This window comes from Pan paniscus, chromosome X (genome assembly GCF_029289425.2).
Source record: "Pan paniscus chromosome X, NHGRI_mPanPan1-v2.0_pri, whole genome shotgun sequence".
Taxonomy (NCBI): Eukaryota; Metazoa; Chordata; class Mammalia; order Primates; family Hominidae; genus Pan; species Pan paniscus.
In genome coordinates this window covers 129,457,893-129,477,603 of record NC_073272.2, presented here as the reverse complement: position 1 = coordinate 129,477,603, position 19,711 = coordinate 129,457,893, and the positions used below count along the sequence as shown (strand labels likewise).

At 49.3% G+C, this 19,711-nt stretch overlaps 1 protein-coding gene across 6 annotated transcripts in view; it reads right to left on the bottom strand.

Annotated features, from left to right (window-relative positions):
* Positions 1–216: 216 nt before the first annotated feature.
* BCORL1 (BCL6 corepressor like 1) overlaps positions 217–19,711 on the bottom strand; it is a 75,758-nt gene continuing 56,263 nt past the window's right edge. For all 6 annotated transcript variants that reach the window (XM_008972350.4, XM_063601924.1, XM_008972349.4 and 3 more), the window contains 5 exons: positions 19,396–19,562; positions 17,670–17,815; positions 6,149–6,226; positions 4,927–5,083; positions 217–1,080 (listed from right to left, as the gene is read on the bottom strand). In XM_008972350.4, coding sequence (XP_008970598.1) covers positions 798–1,080; positions 4,927–5,083; positions 6,149–6,226; positions 17,670–17,815; positions 19,396–19,562 — 831 coding nt within the window. In that variant the 3' untranslated portion in view covers positions 217–797. The remainder of the gene's footprint in view (positions 1,081–4,926; positions 5,084–6,148; positions 6,227–17,669; positions 17,816–19,395; positions 19,563–19,711) is intronic.

Genomic DNA, 19,711 nt, shown 5'->3' with positions numbered 1-19,711 from the left:
CTGTCAACACTAATCTCAAGATAGCGGGGCTGCTGCAAAGGGCGGGAATGGGTGGGTGGGGGAGCACCAAAGCCTCAGGATTTACCCCCAAGCCCCCAGCCCTGGGCCAGCAGCAACCAGCTTCGTTAGTCACAAGTCCATGTTCCCCCACCCCATTCCACCTCACCCCCTTCCACCTCACCCCCTCCCCAGTGGGGGAAAAAACACCAGGGAATAGCTTTGTCAGAGCTCATCAACAAAGAAAAAGAAAAGGAGGTACAGAAAGTCCCTCAATACAACAAGTTGTCTCAAATCGTCACAGTGATACAGACTTATCAGAAACCAATGAAACAATACAAATTAAATACTAATAAAATAAATACTACAGAAGACAGAAGAACACAGGGGAATGGAGTTGGGGGGCGCTCAGAGATCTGGGATTTTCTCATTTCTCCTCGGGACAGGCCAAGGCCATCCAGGGCCCAGGTTTGGTCTTGGTCATGAACAAGGAGGCCAGTCCAAGGGACCCCGGCGCCACCTCCCACCACCCCCGGGACCTCTTGTCCTCAGACATGGAGTTCAACTTTCCACCCCCATCACCAACCACGATAACAATGACGACGACAGGGAGATGAGAACTAATTGTAACCAAAAAAACAAAAACAGTCCAGTCGCTAATGCTGGCATTGATAAGGCGGCTTCTTGTTGGTCCGTATTATTGCCTCATTCTGCAGTCTGGTGCTCGGTGGGGGAAAGACAAGGAGGTGGGGGAAGGGCGAACTCGGAAGGAGAAAGAAGAGGAGGGGCTGTTTTCCCGGTCAACTGTTGCAAGACTGGAATTCCACCTCGGACCCTAGGAGCCGAAGTAGGTCTGGCTCGTACCGCACCAGCTCCACAGTCTCAGAGGAGCCTGGGGGGGATCTGTCGTCCAAGCCTCCAGGCCTCTCGGCAGGGGTCAGCAGCTGACTGGAGGCCACCTGCCTGTAGAACTCGGCCTTGGACATGGTGGTGATTTCAAAGTGCGGGAAACGGGCCTGAAAGATCCTCGAGGAAAGCTTCAGCCTCTTCAAGACATCGGAAAAGAGGAACCAGTTGCAGGGCCTGCAAAGGCAAGGATGGGAGTTATTGAGGGAGGCTGGAGGAAGCGGTGGGGGCACCGACCCAGAACACTCTGCAAAGCCCACAAAGGCTGCGCGACCATCAATGTCTCCCATTATAACTCACTGCCAGTCTGGCTCCCCCGTCCCCTGCTAAACCACAGGCTCCTTGGGTATAGCTGAGGCAAATGTCTTCTCCTGTCCCCTGCAATGCCTGGCCCGGCTTTCAGCTAAATGGTGAGCACGCAATCAGTGACCACCTCTTCCAAAATAACACAAACAGGAGGCAAAGGGGCATTCTAGAACCTAAAACTCTTAGCAGGCTTCTTGGGGACTTAGCCTGCGCCCCTGTGACCTGGCATTTGCCATCTGCTGGGACCAGTCTTTCCTCCGACTCCCGCCCCTGCCAACCCTGGCTGCCTTCCCTTCTCCTGTTCTTACTCTTGCTTCCCTGGCCTCCTTGCTCTCCAAGATCTTCCCCAGCAGAGGGGGAGCCGTGGAGAAAGGCCTAAACTGCGGGTAATCCAAAAGGCATTTCTCTTTGGCTCTGGAATGCATTAGACAAGTTTTTTCTCCAGCAGCAGCACCATCGTTTCTGCAGGGCCAGAGCTCACATTACAGAAAGTGGAGTCTGACTTTGCTGAGCACACCCGACTGGGTGGCAGCCTGGGGACAGCTGGGAGGGGTGCTGGAGAGGCTGATCCCGGGCCAAACGCTTACATTGACTAATGCGGGAAGAAACGCTGCCTCCCCACATTAGTGGTCCCAGTTCACAGGGTTTTCCCTCCTCACTATTCCACTACCCCAGCTCCAGCCTTTGCCACTTCTGGCCTGGGCTCTGTCTTGTCAGTCTCCTAACCGGTTTCCCTTTGCCAAGAGTCACTCTTCTGCACCCCCACCCACCCTCACTGGATCTTCTGTTACCATTACAGTTTTCTTTTCTTTTTTTTCTTTTTCCAAGACGGAGTCTCTAGGCTGGAGTGCAGTGGCGCAATCTCGGCTCACTGCAACCTCCACCTCCCAGGTTCAAGCAATTCTCCTGTCTCAGCCTCCTGAGTAGCTGGGATTACAGGCGCCCACGACCACGCCTGGCTAATTTTTGTATTTTAGTAGAGATGGGGTTTCACCATGTTGGCCAGGTTGGTCTCAAACTCCTGACGTCAAATGATCCACCCGCCTCAGCCTCCCAAAGCGCTGGGATTACAGGCGTGAGCCACCATGCCCGGCCACTAGCATGATATTATATGAGACCTTCTAACCTCTTCAGCCCAACGTCCACCCAGTCTCTCTCTTTCTCTCTCTCTCTCTCTCTCTCACACACACACACACACCCCACATTGTATCCCCCACCCTACCAAGCACCAGCCACATGATAAAGGACTCCCCCTACTTTCTGAACTTGTATGTTTCAGTGCCTTGCTCCATCCTTCTCTCCTTCCAGGCCCAGCTCAGGTAGATACTGTATCACCTGTGAAACCTTCCCCCGGTGTAACTCATTGTTCTTCCATCTCCCATGGTCTCGTGGCATTTGATTCACATCCCTATTGTAATACTACTAACAAAACCCATTTCTGAAAGGGTTGCAAAAGAACCTTAAACTGTGGTTCACTTTGCAGCATAGCAATGGGGGCTCAGGGTGGACTGGAACTTTTTGCATTTGACACCCTTCTGAAACTGTTGGAGTTTTTTATAATAAATCTGCTTAGGACATTTTGTCTTTTATTAGAGTTAATTATATACTTGTCTGTCTACTGCACTAGACGGTGGATTCTTTGAAGGTCCCCAGGGTTTGACCTGGTGCAGCTGTTTAAGACATGTTTATAGAATCAAATGTTCTGTTCCAGCGCCTTAAACATCTAACCAGACCCACGATCCTTATCCCTAAAATGGAACATTTCTCCCAAATGACAGCAAGCTCTTATCTCACATGAGTAGGAAATGGAGGGCTCTGGATTAAGAAAAGGGGACTACAGATATCATACACTTGGACCATCACTTCCAAAGAATGGAAAAAAGCCCTGAGAACATTCACACTAGTGATGAGAATTCAATCTTGCTTTGGTGATTCAGAAGGCCCTTCTGCACCCCATAGGGCCTCAGAGGCATCACTCTACGCTAGCACCCCCACCCCCAACTTCTTGAAGAACAGACATTTTCACAGTGTGCTGCAGCTGTGGGGAAAGGCAGCTCTAGAGCGAGCGCTAGAGGATGTCACGTCAGGAAAACCAGCTTTGCTGGTACCGGGCTCTGGGCTAACCACGTGCCTGCCACTCAGCTCGCTGAGGGGCACGCAGCCCTCCGTGGCCCGTGTTCTGTCTGCACCTAATGCAGACTACCCTGGTCCTTTTACTGCCTGAAGCCCAAGATCCTGTTTCAGAGAGGGAGGTGCTGAATACATCGGAGGAATTAATTAACCGTGCAATACTATATCCCAGAGGCCCCGCCCTGTCCTCAGGGATCAGCTTATGCCCAGAAGAATAAGGACCAAAAGCCCCTGAAACTTGATCCCTACTAGTGCCATCATACATGCTATTTTTATTCTGATCAGGCTATGCGTGTGGGGTGGTGGGGGGGGAGGGCAGGGGATGCAAAGAAACTGTGGTCTAATGGTTAGAGCCCTAAACAGAGGCTCTCACTTAAAGACCTCCTCATCCATCGTCTACCTAGCTCCCTATCCTGTGCACATCATGCTGGTTCACTGACTTATTTTATTATTTTATTTTATTTTGAGACGGAGTCTCACTCTGTCGCCCAGGCTGGAGTGTAGCAGGCAATATCAGCTCACTGCAACCTCCGCCTCACAGGTTCAGGCGATTCTCCTGCCTCAGCTTCCCTCGTAACTGGGATTACAGGCACCCGCCACCATGCCCGCCTAATTTCTGTATGTTTAGTAGACGAGGTTTCACCATGTTGGCCAGGCTGGTCTGGAACTCCTGGCCTCAAGCAATCCACCTGCCTCGGCCTCCCAAAGTGCTGAAATTACAACTGCTGCGACCAGCCACTGGTTCACAGGATTTTAACATAGAGTTGACATTTTAAAAATAGATATCAAAGAAAAATTATCCTTACAATTGTTCAGAAAAGTATTTGAAATACATGAAGACACCAATCAGAGGGAAAAAATCATGGAGGCTAAAAACAAAAGGGCAGTTCAGCCCGCATTCTCCTTCTCTCAACCAGCACTTCCACACGCTGACATGTGGGGAAACCCAACAAGAGCCATGGCCCTGCCGGCTGTTGAACTCCCTCCAGAACCATCAAATAAATATTAAATTGGGTTCAATCTAATGTTACGTGTCAGGTATATTCTATATTCTAGTCTCCTTAAATAAATGGGTGATCCCCAATATAATATGCACAGTCATCTAGGCTGACAATGTTGGCAGCACCACGCTACTAACATTATGGCACTGAGAAACTAGGCTGTGGATTACTGAAGGACCCTAGTGGCCCCATGGCTATGGCAACCATATGTCCTGGCTTTTCCAGCAATCTCAATTTCTAATGTTCTATCTGTTTACCCCCAGAAACTACAAAAATGTTCCAGAGATTCTAGCAGTTCATAGGCCCAAGTATCTCTCAGATTATCTTTTATACCCAGTAATAGTGCAAAAAAAGGCTTCCGAGACAGAATCTAGATTTAAGGTTCAGGAAATGCAGATAGTCAATGTCCATGGAGCCTGCAGCCTCTAGTTTGAACATGACTACTCTGGGCTAAAAGGGCAGGCTAGCCTTTGTCATGTGTGATGGCACTTGTTGCCAGGTCTTCACTTCCTCGTGGAGAACTCCACCTTCCCACTGAGTGCCAGGATCCTGACACTCAGTCACCGTGGATCTCTCGGACACTTACCCGCGGGACACTGACACTTGGAGGTTGTAGCAAGGGAGAAGAGGCTTGTCTGAGAGTTCAAACATGAAATCATCCTCCTCCATCGGATCGTCTCCTTCTTGATCTGAGCTCCCAGGAGGATTATGTAGGAGGTCACAGGCAAACCCGTCTTTTTCCTCTGTAAGGGGAGCATATAGGGGATTAGGACTCAGATACATGTACAAAACCGAAGAAAAGAAATGCGCTAAGCAGATAAAGGGGCATGGAGGGGTGGTGGTTGGGAGGTAAATGACAAGGCCACAGGCCCCTAGTCAGGGATGAGGTTTGCCGGTTCCATGGCTCACATCCTTCAGAGGGCACATGAAAGTTCTAGTACTGAAAGAAATCATTGTGTGGCCAGAGATTTATTATATCACTCCCCCCTCCAACTGGCAAAAGCAAGGTGACGTCAAGGATGAGCTGCTCAGCTGTTGGGAGATGGAAGCCTGAAGATACTATCAGCAGACAAGGGCAAGGTAAAAACACCTGTCCTTCTCTAGCTGCAGCTTTCCCAAGCCACCTCACTGCCTGCAGGGCTCCCACGAAGCCCAGAGGGGGCTCAGCGGGTTCCTTTCCCCAGCCCACATTCTGGGTGTGGCCAGTTGCATTCCATCCTGACTTTCTCCCCTCCAGCTTCCCCCAAGGGTAGGAGTGGGTGTTTCCTTTCATCTTCAGCCCCTAGCCCAAAGGGCGAATGCTAGATGACCACCATGGATAAAGGCCTGCTGGTCTTCCAGGAGAGGAAAGCTGCGGCCAGAAGGCTAAGGGCTCCGAAGACAGTAGCTATTTCAAAAACTGCGTGTGCATCGTGGGGGCAGGGTAGGGAGGGAATGGTAGGTCTCAGGTGAGGGGTGGGGTCCCTCTTGAGTGTGAGCAATACTGGAATAGGTGACAATGCTCATAGAGGCTTCTGGCAGGGTTAAGACAAAGCCAGGGAGAAGAAAGGGACCTCGGAAGAAAGAGAATTTTTTAAATGCCCAGGGCGGGGAGTGGTAGAGGGCTAGCGAGGGATGGCTGTGTCCAAACCAGTGCTGCATTTCCCAGTTTCGACAAATGACTTCTGAGTCTGCAGGGAAGGATGGGTTCGGGTTCAGGTTCGGTCTGAAAGGGTCTGTAAGCCACTAAAAGGTGAAGAAGGGATACCACCACAGGGCTACTCCTGTCCTTGAGAAGAGGGGTGGGAAGAATCTCACTTAAAACTTACCCAACACAGAACTGCTGTAAAAATCCCAGGATACACCGGGATCACCCTCTGCCCGGCCCTGAAGATCCGAGAGGTGATCTGATGAAAGAAGAGCAGGCAGTGAGACAAGGAGGTTAGGCTGGGGAAGGAATGTCCAAGTGAAGTCCATGCATACGGGGCTAAGGGAATGGGAGAAGGGAAGGAAGGACCACAAGAGAGTCCAGGAGTGACCAGAGAGACACATACTTCCTGTTCTCAGTCAGAGACTGCCAACAAGGGGACAGGAGACCAATCTAACCCACTGACTGCCTAGTGTTTGACCCAGTGCTTTAAAAGAAAAAAAAAATCCCAATTTGCTTCCAACATTTTAATTTTTTTTTTTTAAGAGTCAGGGTCTTGCTCTGCCACCCAGAGTGCAGTGGCATGATCATAGCTCACGGCACCTTGAACTCCTGGGCTCAAGTGATCCTCCCACCTCAGCCTCCCGAGTAACTGAGATTGCAGGTGCATACCACCACACCTGGCTAATACTTTTTTTTTCATTTTTGTAAAGGATGGGGTTTCACCATGTTGCCCAGGCTGATCACAAACCCCTGAGCTCAAGCGATCCTCCCACCTCAGCCTCCCAAAGTGCTGGGATTACAGGCATAAGCCACCTTGCCTGGCCCCACTTCCGACATTTTTAAATTGGGCAATTTCACTTAAAAATCCAGATTTCCCAATATTTCTGTGAAAAAAAAAATCTGATCTGGCAACATTGTGTCCAAATTCCTGCATGTCAACAGCTGGCTGGAGGGAACAGGGACACATGCGGGCTGGGCTCCAATTCGCCACTCCCCACCCAGCCTGCTTCTCCCTTTTAAGCCTGAAGGCATTTAGGTTTGGGACCTCCACTTTATACGGTGTAGAGCTTTAACCCTGCAAGCAGAATCTTAGACCTATCCCAGGATTTTAATTCCCTGCTGGTCACAATGTTCATTTATCGAATCATAATCTCTCCAATGTATAGTAATATAAATAAGCATAAGTCCTTCTGGTTCATTTTTGAAGAACATGGGGAAATGGCCAGGTTTATCTTCATAAAATCCTTTTGCTTCCATTCCTAGGTATATATCCCAAAGAACTGAAAACAGGTGTTCAAACAAAAACTTACACATGAGGCCGGGCACAGTGGCGCACGCCTGTAATCCCAACACCTTGGGAGGCCAAGGCAGGTGGATCACCTGAGGTCAGGAGGTTGAAACCAGTCATGGCCAAAATGGCGAAATCCAGTCTCTACTAAAAATATAAAAATTAGCCAGGCATGGTGGCACACGCCCGTAGTCCCAGCTACTCAGGAGGCTGAGACAGGAGAATCCCTTGAACCTGGGAGGCAGAGGTTGCAGTGAGCCAAGATAATGCCATTGTACTCCAGCCTGGGCAACAGAGCAAGACTCTGTCTCAAAACAAACAAACAAACAAACTTATACATGAATGTTCACAGCAACTCCACTCACAAAAGCCAAAAGGTGGAAACAATCCAAATGCCCACCAACTGATGAAATTTGTGATGGAAATACTCAATGGTTCAGCTGCTGTGGAAAAGTTTGGTCGTTCCTCAAAAGGTAAAACACAGCATTACCATATGACCTAGCAATTCCACTCCTGCTATATACCCAAAAGAACTAAAAACAGGTTGTCAGACAAGTACCTGTCTGTGTGCACGTTCATAGCACTTCTATTCATGGCAGCCAAAAGGTGGACATAGCCCAAACATCCATCAATGGATGAATGGATAAACAGACAAAAATGTGGTATATCCATACAGTGGAATATTATTCAGCCTTTAAGAGGAGATTCTGACACATGCTACCCATATGGATGCTACGTGACAGAAGCCAGACACCAAAGGTCCCATATTGTATGATTCCATTAAGATGAAATGTCCAGAAGAGGCAAACCCATAGAGACAGAAAGCAGATTGGTGGTTGCCAGGGCCTGGGGGAGAGCGGGAGGGTATGCTTAATGGGGACAGGATTTTCCTTTAAAATTATGACAAAGTTTCAAAACTAGATAGTGGTGGTAGTTGCACAACATTGTGAATGTACTTACTGTCACTTAATTGTACACTTTAAAATGGTTAAAATAGTAAACTTTGGGTTCTATGTATTTGACCACAATAAAAGTTTTTACAATCTTTTGTTTACTTGCTCTACAGACAAGACAAGACAAATGAGGAGGCTAAGGCCACCCCTTAGCCTCCTCATTTCCTAGCTAGGCACTACCTAGTGGAATTGTTTCACCTCTTATTCCTACCTGAACAAAAAGTAGGTCCATTGGCTTTCACAACAAATCCAACTGTACCATCTAAGGGTACACATGGCTCAACCAATATGCCACCCTGTACAACTGGCAAGCTGACTTAGTTGTGTATGATTGCCACCAGCCCTCAGGTGACAGCTAGGCAACTGGACAGGAGACAGTCCAAAGGGCACAGGTGAGGTGAGGGTGCCCCCCAGAAAGCAAATCCCAGGAGGAAGTTGGCAGCCAACTTAAAGGAGCAGAGCTAGTTTCCCCCAGTGCGAAGCACCGCCATGACCCAATATCCCTTTGGGATCATCCTATCGACAAGAACACCTATTAGCATTGTGAGCTACTGAAATGACTCATTTCTTTAGCAACCTTCCAGGTGATGCAGGGTTTCCCCCAGTAGGAAAAGGCAGCCAGAGAGAAGCTTTCAGAGTCATGGCTGAGCAACCAGAGTGGGAAACCTCTAGTCATGCACATTAGATCTTCTGTGCACTCCCTGAAAAACAACTGCAGTCCCGCTGTCGGCTCAGGTGCTCCTTTGTACCCCATGTCACTTGAGGGTTGGAAGTAGTTTCTTCCAGAAACATTTGTCAGTTAGGTGGGTGTGTCTTCTGTGCCTAGCCCTGTGTTAGGTGTCATGGGAGATTATGGAGTGAGAGCATAAGTTCTAAAAAGACAGGGACCATGCCTGTCCTGTTCACCATTGTCTCTGCCGTACCTAAACCCAGTGCCTGGCACATAGTAAGAGCTTAATAAATATATGGAGAGGAAAGGAGGGAGGAATTCCTACAAGGCGAGACTATAAAGTACTTGCTTAACCAACATGCCGAAACACATGCATTCAAATGACTGCTGTCCCCCTTCCCCACAAGAGGACACACAAGGATTCCATCGGAGCAGCCCTAACTCACCACATTCCTGGGGCTCCTCTCTGGGAACTTCCTTCAAAGCCTCTGGCACATTCCTCTAATTCTCTTCACTGACTACCAATCTTTGTCATTTGCAGGTGAATTTGCCTTTTTGAGACAGCCAAAAGTTAACTGGCATGAGCAAAGATGCTAAAGCTCAAACAGGCCCATGAGTGGCACACAGGAGGAGCTCCAAGATTTGGTCGGTGGTGTGGCTTCCATTACCATTTCCTCACGGACGTTCACATACAGTCCAGATGAAGAGGGACCTTCCTTTCCCTTGATTCCCCCCACCCCAGCCATGCTTCCAGCCCTTTTCTCTTATCCTTTCCTTGAAAAAGTACCCTAAGTCCAGCAATTCCACTCCTAGGTATATGCCCCAAAGAACGAAAATGGATACTCAAACAAGTATTTGTACATGCGTGCTCACAGCAGCCCCATTCAGAACAGCCAAAAGGGGAACACAGCCCAAATGTCCATCAATGGCGTATATATCCACATAAGAGAATATTAGTCAGCCATAAAAAGGAATGAAGAATTGAAACCTGCTAACACACGGCTAGACCTTGAAAACAGTATTCTACATGAAAGAAGCCAGACACAAAAGGCCCCATGCTGTATGATTCCATTGATATGAAGTGTCTAGAATAGGGAAATCCATAGAGACAGAAAGATTAGTGGTTGGGCGGGGGGCAGGGAGGAAGGGGGAATGGGGAGCAGCTGTTTAATGGGTGTGGGGTTTTATTTTGGGGTGATGAAAATGTTTGGGAGGCTGGGCGCGGTGGCTCACACCTGTAATCCCAGCACTTTGGGAGGCCGAGGCGGGCGGATCATGAGGTCAGGAGATCAAGACCATCCTGGCTAACACGGTGAAACCTCATCTCTACTAAAAATACAAAAAATTAGCCGGGTGTGGTGGTGGGCACCTGTAGTCCCAGCTACTTGGGAAGCTGAGGCAGGAGAATGGTGTGAACCCGGGAGGTGGAGGCTGCAGTGAGCCCAGATCACGCCACTGCAGTCCAGCCTGGGTGACAGAGCGAGACTCCGTCTCAAAAAAATAAAAATTAGCTGAGCATGGTGGTGCATATCTGTAATCCCAGCTACTCAGGAGGCTGAGGCACGAGAATCACTTAAACCTGGGAGGCGGAGGCGGAGGCGTCAGTGAGCCAAGATCGCGCCACTGCACCACTCCAGCCTGGGTGACAGAGTGAGACTCTGTCTCAAAAAGAAAAAAAAATAATAAAATGTTTTGGAACTAGATAGAGGTGGTTGCACAAGATAGTGAATATACTAAATGTCACTGAATTGTTTGCTTTGTTTTTATTTTTTTGAGACAGGGTCTTGCTCTGTCACCCAGGCTGGCGTGCAGTGGCATGAACACGACCCACTGAACCTCAACCTCCTGGGCTCAAGTGATCCTCTTGCCTCAGCCTCCTAAGTAATGGGGACCAAAGGTATGTGCCAACATACCCAGCTAATTTTTGTTACTGTTATTGTTGTAAAGATGAGGAATCACTTTGTTGCCCATGATGGTCTTGAACTCCTGGGCTCAAGTGATCCACCTGCCTCAGCCTCCCAAAGTGCTGGGATTATAGGTGTGAGCCAATGTGACCAGCCTAATTATTTCCTTTTAAATTGTTAATTTCATGTTGCATGAATTTCATCTCGATAAATTCTTTTTTAAAAAACACCCACAGAAGCTCAGTGCAATGGCTCACACTTGTAATCCTAGTGCTTTGGGAGGCCAGGGCAGGCAGATCACCTGAGCTCAGGAGTTCAAGACCAGCCTGGGTAACATGGTAAAACCCAGTCTCTACAAAAAATGCAATAATTATTTTGGTGTGGTAATGTGTGCCTGTAATCCCAGCTACTCGGGAGGCTGAGGCAGGAGGATTGCTTGAACCCGGGAGGTCGAGGCTTCAGTGAGCCCAGATTGCGCCACTGCACTTCAGCCTAGGTAACAAAGTGAGACCTTGTCTATAAATAAATAAGTAAATAAATAAATGAATAAAAATAAAAAGCACCCTCAGGCCTCATGGTAAGAATAGAGCCTCTCACCTCAATTCAAGAGGCTACCCCAGCAGTTTGTCTATTCCTCAGGGTCCGATCATACCCCTCCCCATCTCCTCTAACTCACTCACCAGCTGAGGGACTTGAAAGGTGAGAAAAACAAAAAACAAGTGGTCTTCAACATGGGGTCATATGGCAGAGGTCTCTAGCAGGAAAAACAATAACCTGTGATTCAGTGACTTCAAGCGGTAAACTACTAACCCTTTCATAGGTGGAAGGCAGAGTGTCCTGATACTTCCTCTGATGTCCCGAACCAAACTGCATCAACTCTGGGTAAGCCCTACATTCTTTCCAACAGACGAGGAAAAACAAGTCTGTTTTCCTTCAGCCAGCTTGGATATTGCTCTCTTCTTCAAAGGGACAAAGGTAAATCAGTCACATACCTGCCTGTAATTTGGCCAAAGGGGGAGGCCTTCCAGAGGCCTCTCAGGGAGTTTGGATGGCTTGGCGCTCCAAGCCCAAGCATGAGGTAGAAAGGGTTCACCGTCTGGCCTCCTGTACCCAGGACAGCACCTGAAATCTAATAGGTGCTCACTAAATGGACGGATGAACAAATGAATAAAGGAGTGCCACTCCATCCTTCATGATCTCAGGAGAAATGGGCCTCACCTTAAGTCAACCCAATATAAGAAAATCTACATTTACAACCCAGATGAATTATCTATCTTCTGCTTTACAAAAGGACTCACTTCAGGATACTGGAAAACAGTGACATTTCTTTGTACTTAGAAAAGGATTTACTGCTGGGCGCGGTGGCTCACGCCTGTAATCCCAGCACTTTGGGAGGCCGAGGCAGGCGGATCACCTGAGGTCAGGAGTTAGAGACCAGCCTGACCAACACTGTGAAACCCCATCTCTACTGAAAAAACAAAATTAGCCATGCATGGTGGTGGGCGTTTGTAATCCCAGCTACTTGGGAGGCTGAGGCAGGAGAATCGCTTGAACCCAGGAGGCAGAAGTTGCAGTGAGCCAAGATCGTGCCATTGCACTCCAGCCTGGGCAACAAGATCGAGACTCCATCTTAAAAAAAAAAAAAAATTAAAGAAAAAAGAGAAAAGGATTTGATTCCCCCGACAACTTTCCACAACAGGGGCCTTTGCACACAGCCAGGGAAGCGCTACATGAGGCATAACCCTGACGCTAATGCTCACCTTTTCCTCCCGCCAAAAATGGAGCCCTGTGCACCCTAAAGGGATTCTCCTTCATTTTCTGCCCAGCTGGACTCCACTAGGGGAGGATGAAGACAATTAATCAACAGAGGGTCTAGTCAAGCAAATGCTTGGGGACAAAAAGCCAAAAGCATTTTAAATACCTCAGCCAGACAGCAAAGTAAAAAAATTAAAATCAGGCTGGGCGCGGTGGCTCACACCTGTAATCCCAGCACTTTGGGAGGCTGAGGCGGGTAGATCACGAGAGTCAAGAGATCAACACCATCCTGGCCAACATGGTGAACCCCGTCTCTACTAAAAATACAACAAATGTCCAGGCGTGGTGGCTCACGCCTGTAATCCCAGCACTTTGGGAGGCCGAGGCGAGCGGATCACGAGGCCAGGAGATCGAGACCATCCTGGCTAACACGGTGAAACCCTGTCTCTACTAAAAATACAAAAAAAATTAGCCGGGCATGGTGGCGGGCGACTGTAGTCCCAGCTACTCCGGAGGCTGAGGCAGGAGAATGGTGTGAACCCGGGAGGCAGAGCTTGCAGTGAGCCGAGATCCTGCCACTGCATTCCAGCCTCCGTCTCAAAAATAAAAAAAAAAATTATATATATATATATATATATATATATAAATATATATATAAAACAAATTAGCTGGGCATGGTGGCGGGCGCCTGTAGTCCCAGCTAGTGGGGAGGCTGAGACAAGAGAATCACTTGAACCTGGGAGGCGGAGGTTGCAGTGAGCCAAGATTGCGCCATTGCACTCCAGCCTGGCGACAGAGCGAGACTCCGTCTCAAAAATAAATAAATAAATCAGAAGTCCATGTAAATGTATCTAGGTGTAGGGGCTGAGGAGGCAGAGCAGTGGAGGGAAAAGCTTCCCCAGCCTCCAGTCTCCACACTCGGGTGCTCCCTGCAGCCACCCTACCAACCTACCCAGTGGTTCCTGGAGATTTGGCAGGGAGGCACACAGGCATGAAAAATGAGAGCCAAACACTCAGTTCAAGGCATCCAAACAGCCCCTGAGGTTGGCTGCACAACATTAGGAATGTACTAAATGGGCCAGGAGCGGTAGCTCATGCCTGTAATCCCAGCACTTTGGGAGGCCAAGGGAGGCGGATCACTTGAGGTCAGGAGTTGGAGACCAGCCTGGCCAACATGGTGAAACCTACCTCTATTAAAAATATAAAATTAGCCAGGCACAGTGGTGCACACCTATAGTCGTAGCTACTCGGGAAGCTGAGGCAGGAGAATCACTTGAACCTGGGAGGCAGAGGTTGCAGTGAGCTGAGATCATGCCACTGCATTCCAGCCTGGGTAACAGTGAGATTTGTCTCAGGAAAAAAAAAAAAAAGAGAGAATGTACTAAATCCCACTGAATTGTTCACTTTATTTTTTTTTAATTAATTAATTTATTTTTTGAGACGGAGTCTCGCTCTGTCGCCCAGGCTGGAGTGCAGTGGTGTGATCTCAGCTCACTGCAAACTCCACCTCCTGGGTTCAAGCAATTCTCCTGCCTCAGCCTCCCGAGTAGCTGGGATTACAGGCATGCACCACCACGGTCCAGCTAACTTTTGTATTTTTAGTAGAGATGGGGTTTCACCATGTTGGTCAGGCTGGTCTCCAGTTCCTGACCTCAAGTGATCCACCCACCTTGGCCTCCCAAAGTGCTGGGATTACAGGGGTGAGCCACCACGCCTGGCCTGAATTGTTCACTTTAAAATGATTATGTTAGGTAAATTTTACCTCAATTTTTAAAAAAGTCCCTGAGTACTGTCCTCTCACACACCCTACAAACAGCCTTTGGGCCTAAGGGCCCCCTGCTTCTTGAGAGCCTGCTGACTCCTGCCAGTGCCTGCCTTCCTGTGGTGGTAGGCCAAGGTCCCAGGCTGCCTTTGCATGGAAAAGAGCTGGTGCACTTTATAGCAACCCATTGGCTCCTGACTCCCATTATTAAGCCTGATCCATGCCCATAAATTGAGCAAAAGGTCTAAATGAAGACTGGGCATGGTGGCTCACACTTGTAATTCCAGCACTTTGGGAGGCCAAGGCAGGAAGACAGCTTGAGCCCAGGAGTTCCAGACCAGCCTGGGCAACATAGCAAACCCCGTATCTCAACAAAAAGATAAAATACAAAATTAGCTGGGACCGGTGGCACACACCCGTGGTCCTAGCTACTTGGGAGGCTGAGGCAGGAGGATTGCTTGAGCCCAGGAGTTTGAAACTGCACTGAGCTATGATTGTACCACTGCACTCCAGCCTCGGTGACAGAGCAAGACACTGTCTCTAGTAATTTTTAACAAATCTAAATAAAGGTACTCAGCCAGGACAAGTTAGGAAGTGCTGGAGTCTCTAGCCTGGGCAACACAGCAAGACTCTGTCTCAAATGTATATAGACACATATACGTACATACACACACACACCACAAATATGTGAAGTACTAGAGTTAAGAAAAGTCTTCTCTGGGGCCGGGCGCGGTGGCTCACGCCTGTAATCCCAGCACTTTGGGAGGCCGAGGCGGGCGGATCACGAGGTCAGGAGATCGAGACCATCCTGGCTAACATGGTGAAACCCCGTCTCTATTAAAAATACAAAAAAATTAGCCGAGCTTGGTGGCGGGTGCCTGTAGTCCCAGCTACTTGGGAGGCTGAGGCAGGAGAATGGTGTGAACTCGAGAGGTGGAGGTTGCAGTGAGCTGAGATCACGCCACTGCACTCGAGCCTTGGCGACAGAGCAAGACTCCATCTAAAAAAAAAAAAGTCTTCTCTGAATTCTGCAACATAGACTGGCATTCAATTTAGTTTCAGGAGGTGTCAAAAAGCTGGCTAGCAGAAGTTCGAGACCAGCCTGGCCAACATGGCAAAACCCTGTCTCTACTAAAAATTCAAAAATTAGCCGGGCATAGTGGCGAATGCCTGTAATCCCAGCTACTCAGGAGGCTGAGGAATGAGAATCGCTTGAACCCGGGAGGCAGAGGTTGCAGTGAGCCAAGATCGCGCCAAAAACAAAACAAAACCAAAAGATAGCTAGTAGTTGGGATGAGGAGACAGAAAGATAAGAGAAACGTGTTTATTTCTCTCCTCTCTGTCTCTTTTTTTTTTTTTTTTTTTTTTTTTGAGACACTGTCTCACTCTGTTGCCCAGGCTGGAGTGCAGTCACCATACCTGGCTAATTTTTAAATTTTTTTGTAGAGACAAGGTCTCCGTATGTTGCCCAGGCTGGTCTCAAACTCCTGGCTGGAAGCAATTCTCCTACCTGAGCCTCCCAAAGTGCTGGGATCACAGGCATAAGCCACTGCGCCTGGCCTATTTCCCATTTTTTAACTACTTAAAATGGTTTCCACATTCCTACTCCTTAGGGGTTTTGGAGAAGGGATTGGGGAAGCAAAGAGTTCATCTGTTTACTAAGGTGGTCACAGTGTTATTTAGATCTAGGAGCCCCTGAGACCCTTGGGATGGCAGTTTCTAGCCTAAGGAGGCCTCGGGACTAGACCCGTTTCTCAAAGACAGAGCTGCATGTGGTGCCTTTGTCATATCAAGATGCTCTGGATGCTTGTTGGTCTCAGATTTTCCTGGGAATCCAGTGGAGTGCAGATAACACGTGTATGTGTCTAAGAGAGAGTGCATGTGTGCACAGTATGTGGGAGGCAGCTACCAACGGTGGCTTGCCCCGAGCCCTGCACCCCTAGGGATGGTTCAGCTAAGGGGAACAACAGTCACCACTGGCCCAGGACAAATGACTGAATGAACATTCCAAGGCTGCTCTGCGCCTCAAGGACAGGGGCTTGGGAACCCAGAGCTGGAGGGAGGGAAAACAGAAAAGGCAGCCATCCTGCCCCCAGCCTGGGAGACGTTAGTCAGGCTGTACAGGCCTAAGGCCTGTGCTCCAAGGTTTAGTCAGCTCAACTGAGACCTGGGTGGAGGCTGGCTGAGCAGGAGTCAAGATCTCCCGCGACAGCCTCCTATTACCCCCCACTCACCGCCTACCTAGTCCTCCCCTTCCATAAGAGCCTTTAGTTAGGTCCCCTTTGTTTCTTCCTCCATCATCAGCTACTTAGTTAACCTTTGTTGGATAAACAAATGAGCCCCTGGTTGGGAGCCTGGAACCATATATCTGGAGGTATAGAGGTTCGGGGCTAACTAGGGCCAAAGTCTGGGTGAGAAGAGGGAGCAGCTTTGGGCCAATCCTTAGTCCTGTTGGCTCCTGGCCAGAGAGGGGTTCTAACCATAATACAAACACTGCAGCCTCCAAGGAGGTTCAGAGATACAACTCCCAGCTGCTCCGCCGCTCAGGCAGTCTGAAGAAGTCACTGCTAGAGCACGGGCCAAACTGTGATGTCACTAAGAGGCAGGGTTCCTTTATTCAGAGGTCAAGTCTGAGGAGATTCCTACTGAGCATGCCCAAGCTAGACTCCCCTCCTTCCCTCCTCCCCCTGCCCAACTCAGTAGAGCTATCTAACTGCAGACAAACAGCTGCTATCCACTAATGAGAAAATAAATGCATGTTGGCTTGTGGCCCTTGCCATGGGCCTCAACACCAGACACTTTACAGAAGGGGCAGGTGAGGGAGGAAAAGGAACGGAAGGAAGGGGGACCCTGGGATGCAGAGGGAACATCACAGTTCCCACAGGCAAGGGCTGTAAAGAATGAAGCTTCGGGAAGCATCCCAGGGGTTCCACTGTGATCCACTTGATCACAAACAAGAAGAAATTGCAAACACATAAGCAAAATGCTAAGTATCACTTTGTTGCAACTGACATCCCATTCAAAGCACAGGTCAACACATTCTGCCCCCAGCTAGGTCTACTAGTGGGGCTGCCGCCCCCACACAGAGGCCCACCCTAGATCCCTAGCTACGAAATAGGTCCCTGTGGGCTCCCAGGGCCCTGAAGAGGACGCACACACTTGCAGTAAGGGGATAAGAGGAAGTGGCCTTTGGACTTTTTCAAGCAAACTGAGATTCTTGAGCTCTTTGAATGAAAGCAGGTGAAGAGGGCAGATGGCCCTCATGGGAGCTGTTCAAGGTGGAAGGAGATGAAGAGGATGTCCTCACAAGTTCAGGAATCAGAGGCTGGCCCCAAGGACAACAGTGTCAAGTCTGGACCATGCTTACCACTGAGAAAGCGCTTCATGGTGTCGCTGCTGGCCAGCTTCATGGCTGTCTGACCCGAGTAGGTAGCCAGTGTGGGATCGGCCCCATAGGACAGCAGGAGCCAGATGGTCTCCAGGTTGTCATTGACCACCGCATCATGAACTGGCCTGTGGAGGTGATACAGGGTGAGGATAACAGGGCCCAAGTGGGAACTGGGGTGTCTAGACTTAAGGCTACTGCATCAGGGGAAAAAACTGAGCTGACCCCCAGGTAACCTTGGTGTAATATGGTTTAAGACTTAGGACAAGGGAACCACCTGTAGCCTTGCAACTCTCCACTACCATCTCCCCAACTCCTCCTCTCTCTGTACCCCCTTTTCCTCCCTCCCATTACTCTCTCTCTCTTACGTTCCCCTGACATCTTGGGACAGTTCCCATGGCACAATGTAGCTCTATTGGTAGTTGTGGAGTTCACTAGAGGATGGGTCCCTGACCTACAATAAAGTTAAGGCAGCTGCAGGGAAGCCGGGCACGGTGGCTCACGCCTGTAATCCCAGCACTTTGGGAGGCCGAAGCAGGTGGATCACTTGAGGCCAAGAGTTTGAGACCAGCCTGGCCAATATGGTGAAGCCCCATCTCTACTAAAAATCCAAAAATTAGCTGGGCGTCATGGCGGGCACCCATAGTCCCAGCTACTCAGAAGGCTGAGGCAGGAGAATTGCTTGAAACCGGGAGGCAGAGGTTGCAGCGAGCCAAGATTGTGCCACTGCACACTCCATCTCAAAAAAAAAAAAAAGGTGGGGGCAACTGTAGAGGGATACTTCAGTTCAGGGAACTGAAGGCCCTGGGTGACTCCCTGAGAGCAGAGATGAGCAGAAGGGCTCCACACGCCAGGCAGAACCCAAGCGGAGCCCCCTCCTGGATCTGCAGCTCCTGTCTCTAATTTGCCCAGGAAGTAGGCTCTCTGGTAGAACAGAGGAGAATGGGTACAATTTCTCTAAGACACAGCAGGTGTATTTTTCTTACAGTGTCTAGAGATCAAATTTTAAAAATCAAATCTGGATATTACCCTCAGGTCAACCTCTCAGTTTCTATTCTGTCTGAGACAGGTCCCCGACCAGGATGACTTGAGGGAAGACCGAGTGGTCTTCCTGGTGACAGCTACACATGATGGGATGATCCCTAGACAACCACAGCCTCCCCTTAGTAACTGATGCGGCCTGGCCATCTGGGAACTAACTCATTGGCTCCTGCCCTAAACTGGTTCCCTCTTGAGCCTATAGAAGTCTTTCCAAAACTCCTCCTGTCAAGGCCTCTCTGCAACTCGCAGTCTGGTGTGCTACGAAGGTTCAGGTTGAGGTAAGGTCTTTATTTTTTTATTTTTTATGTTTTTTTGAGACGGAGTCTCCATCACCCAGGCTGGAGTGCAATGGCATGGTCGCGGCTCACTGCAACCTCCACCTCCTGGGTTCAAGCAATTCTCCTGCCTCAGCCTCCTTAGTAGCTGGGACTACAGGCACATGCCACCACACCCGGCTAATTTTTGTATTTTTAGTAAAGATGGGGTTTCACTATGTTGGCCAGGCTGGTCTCGAACTCCTGACCTCATGATCCGCCCGCCTTGGCCTCCCAAAGTGCTGGGATTACAGGCGTGAGCCACCATGCCTGCCAGTGGCGGGCAAGGTCTTTTGAGTGAGAGGCTGAGCTGGGAGTGAGGGCAGGACTGGGGGGAGATGCAGCCCTCTTGCCTCGTGCCGTCCTGCGCACTGCAGTTCACGTTGGCCCCGTGCTCCAGCAGGATGTTCAGGATGTCGGTCCAGCCCCGGGAACAAGCCTCATGCAGGGCTGTGTAGCCAGCATTGTCACGGTGATTCACATCTTCACTGTCTTTCTGGAGGCAGTAGAGAACAACATCCTGTGGGGACAGGGACAACTCCATGAGCAAAGAGAGGTCTAATTCTTGAACTTATATAACCCTGAGACTCAAAGCTCCCCAAATATCTGAGGAGTCTCAGAGCCTGCCCTTTATAGTAGGGACACACTTCAAAATCTTTCATTAACAAC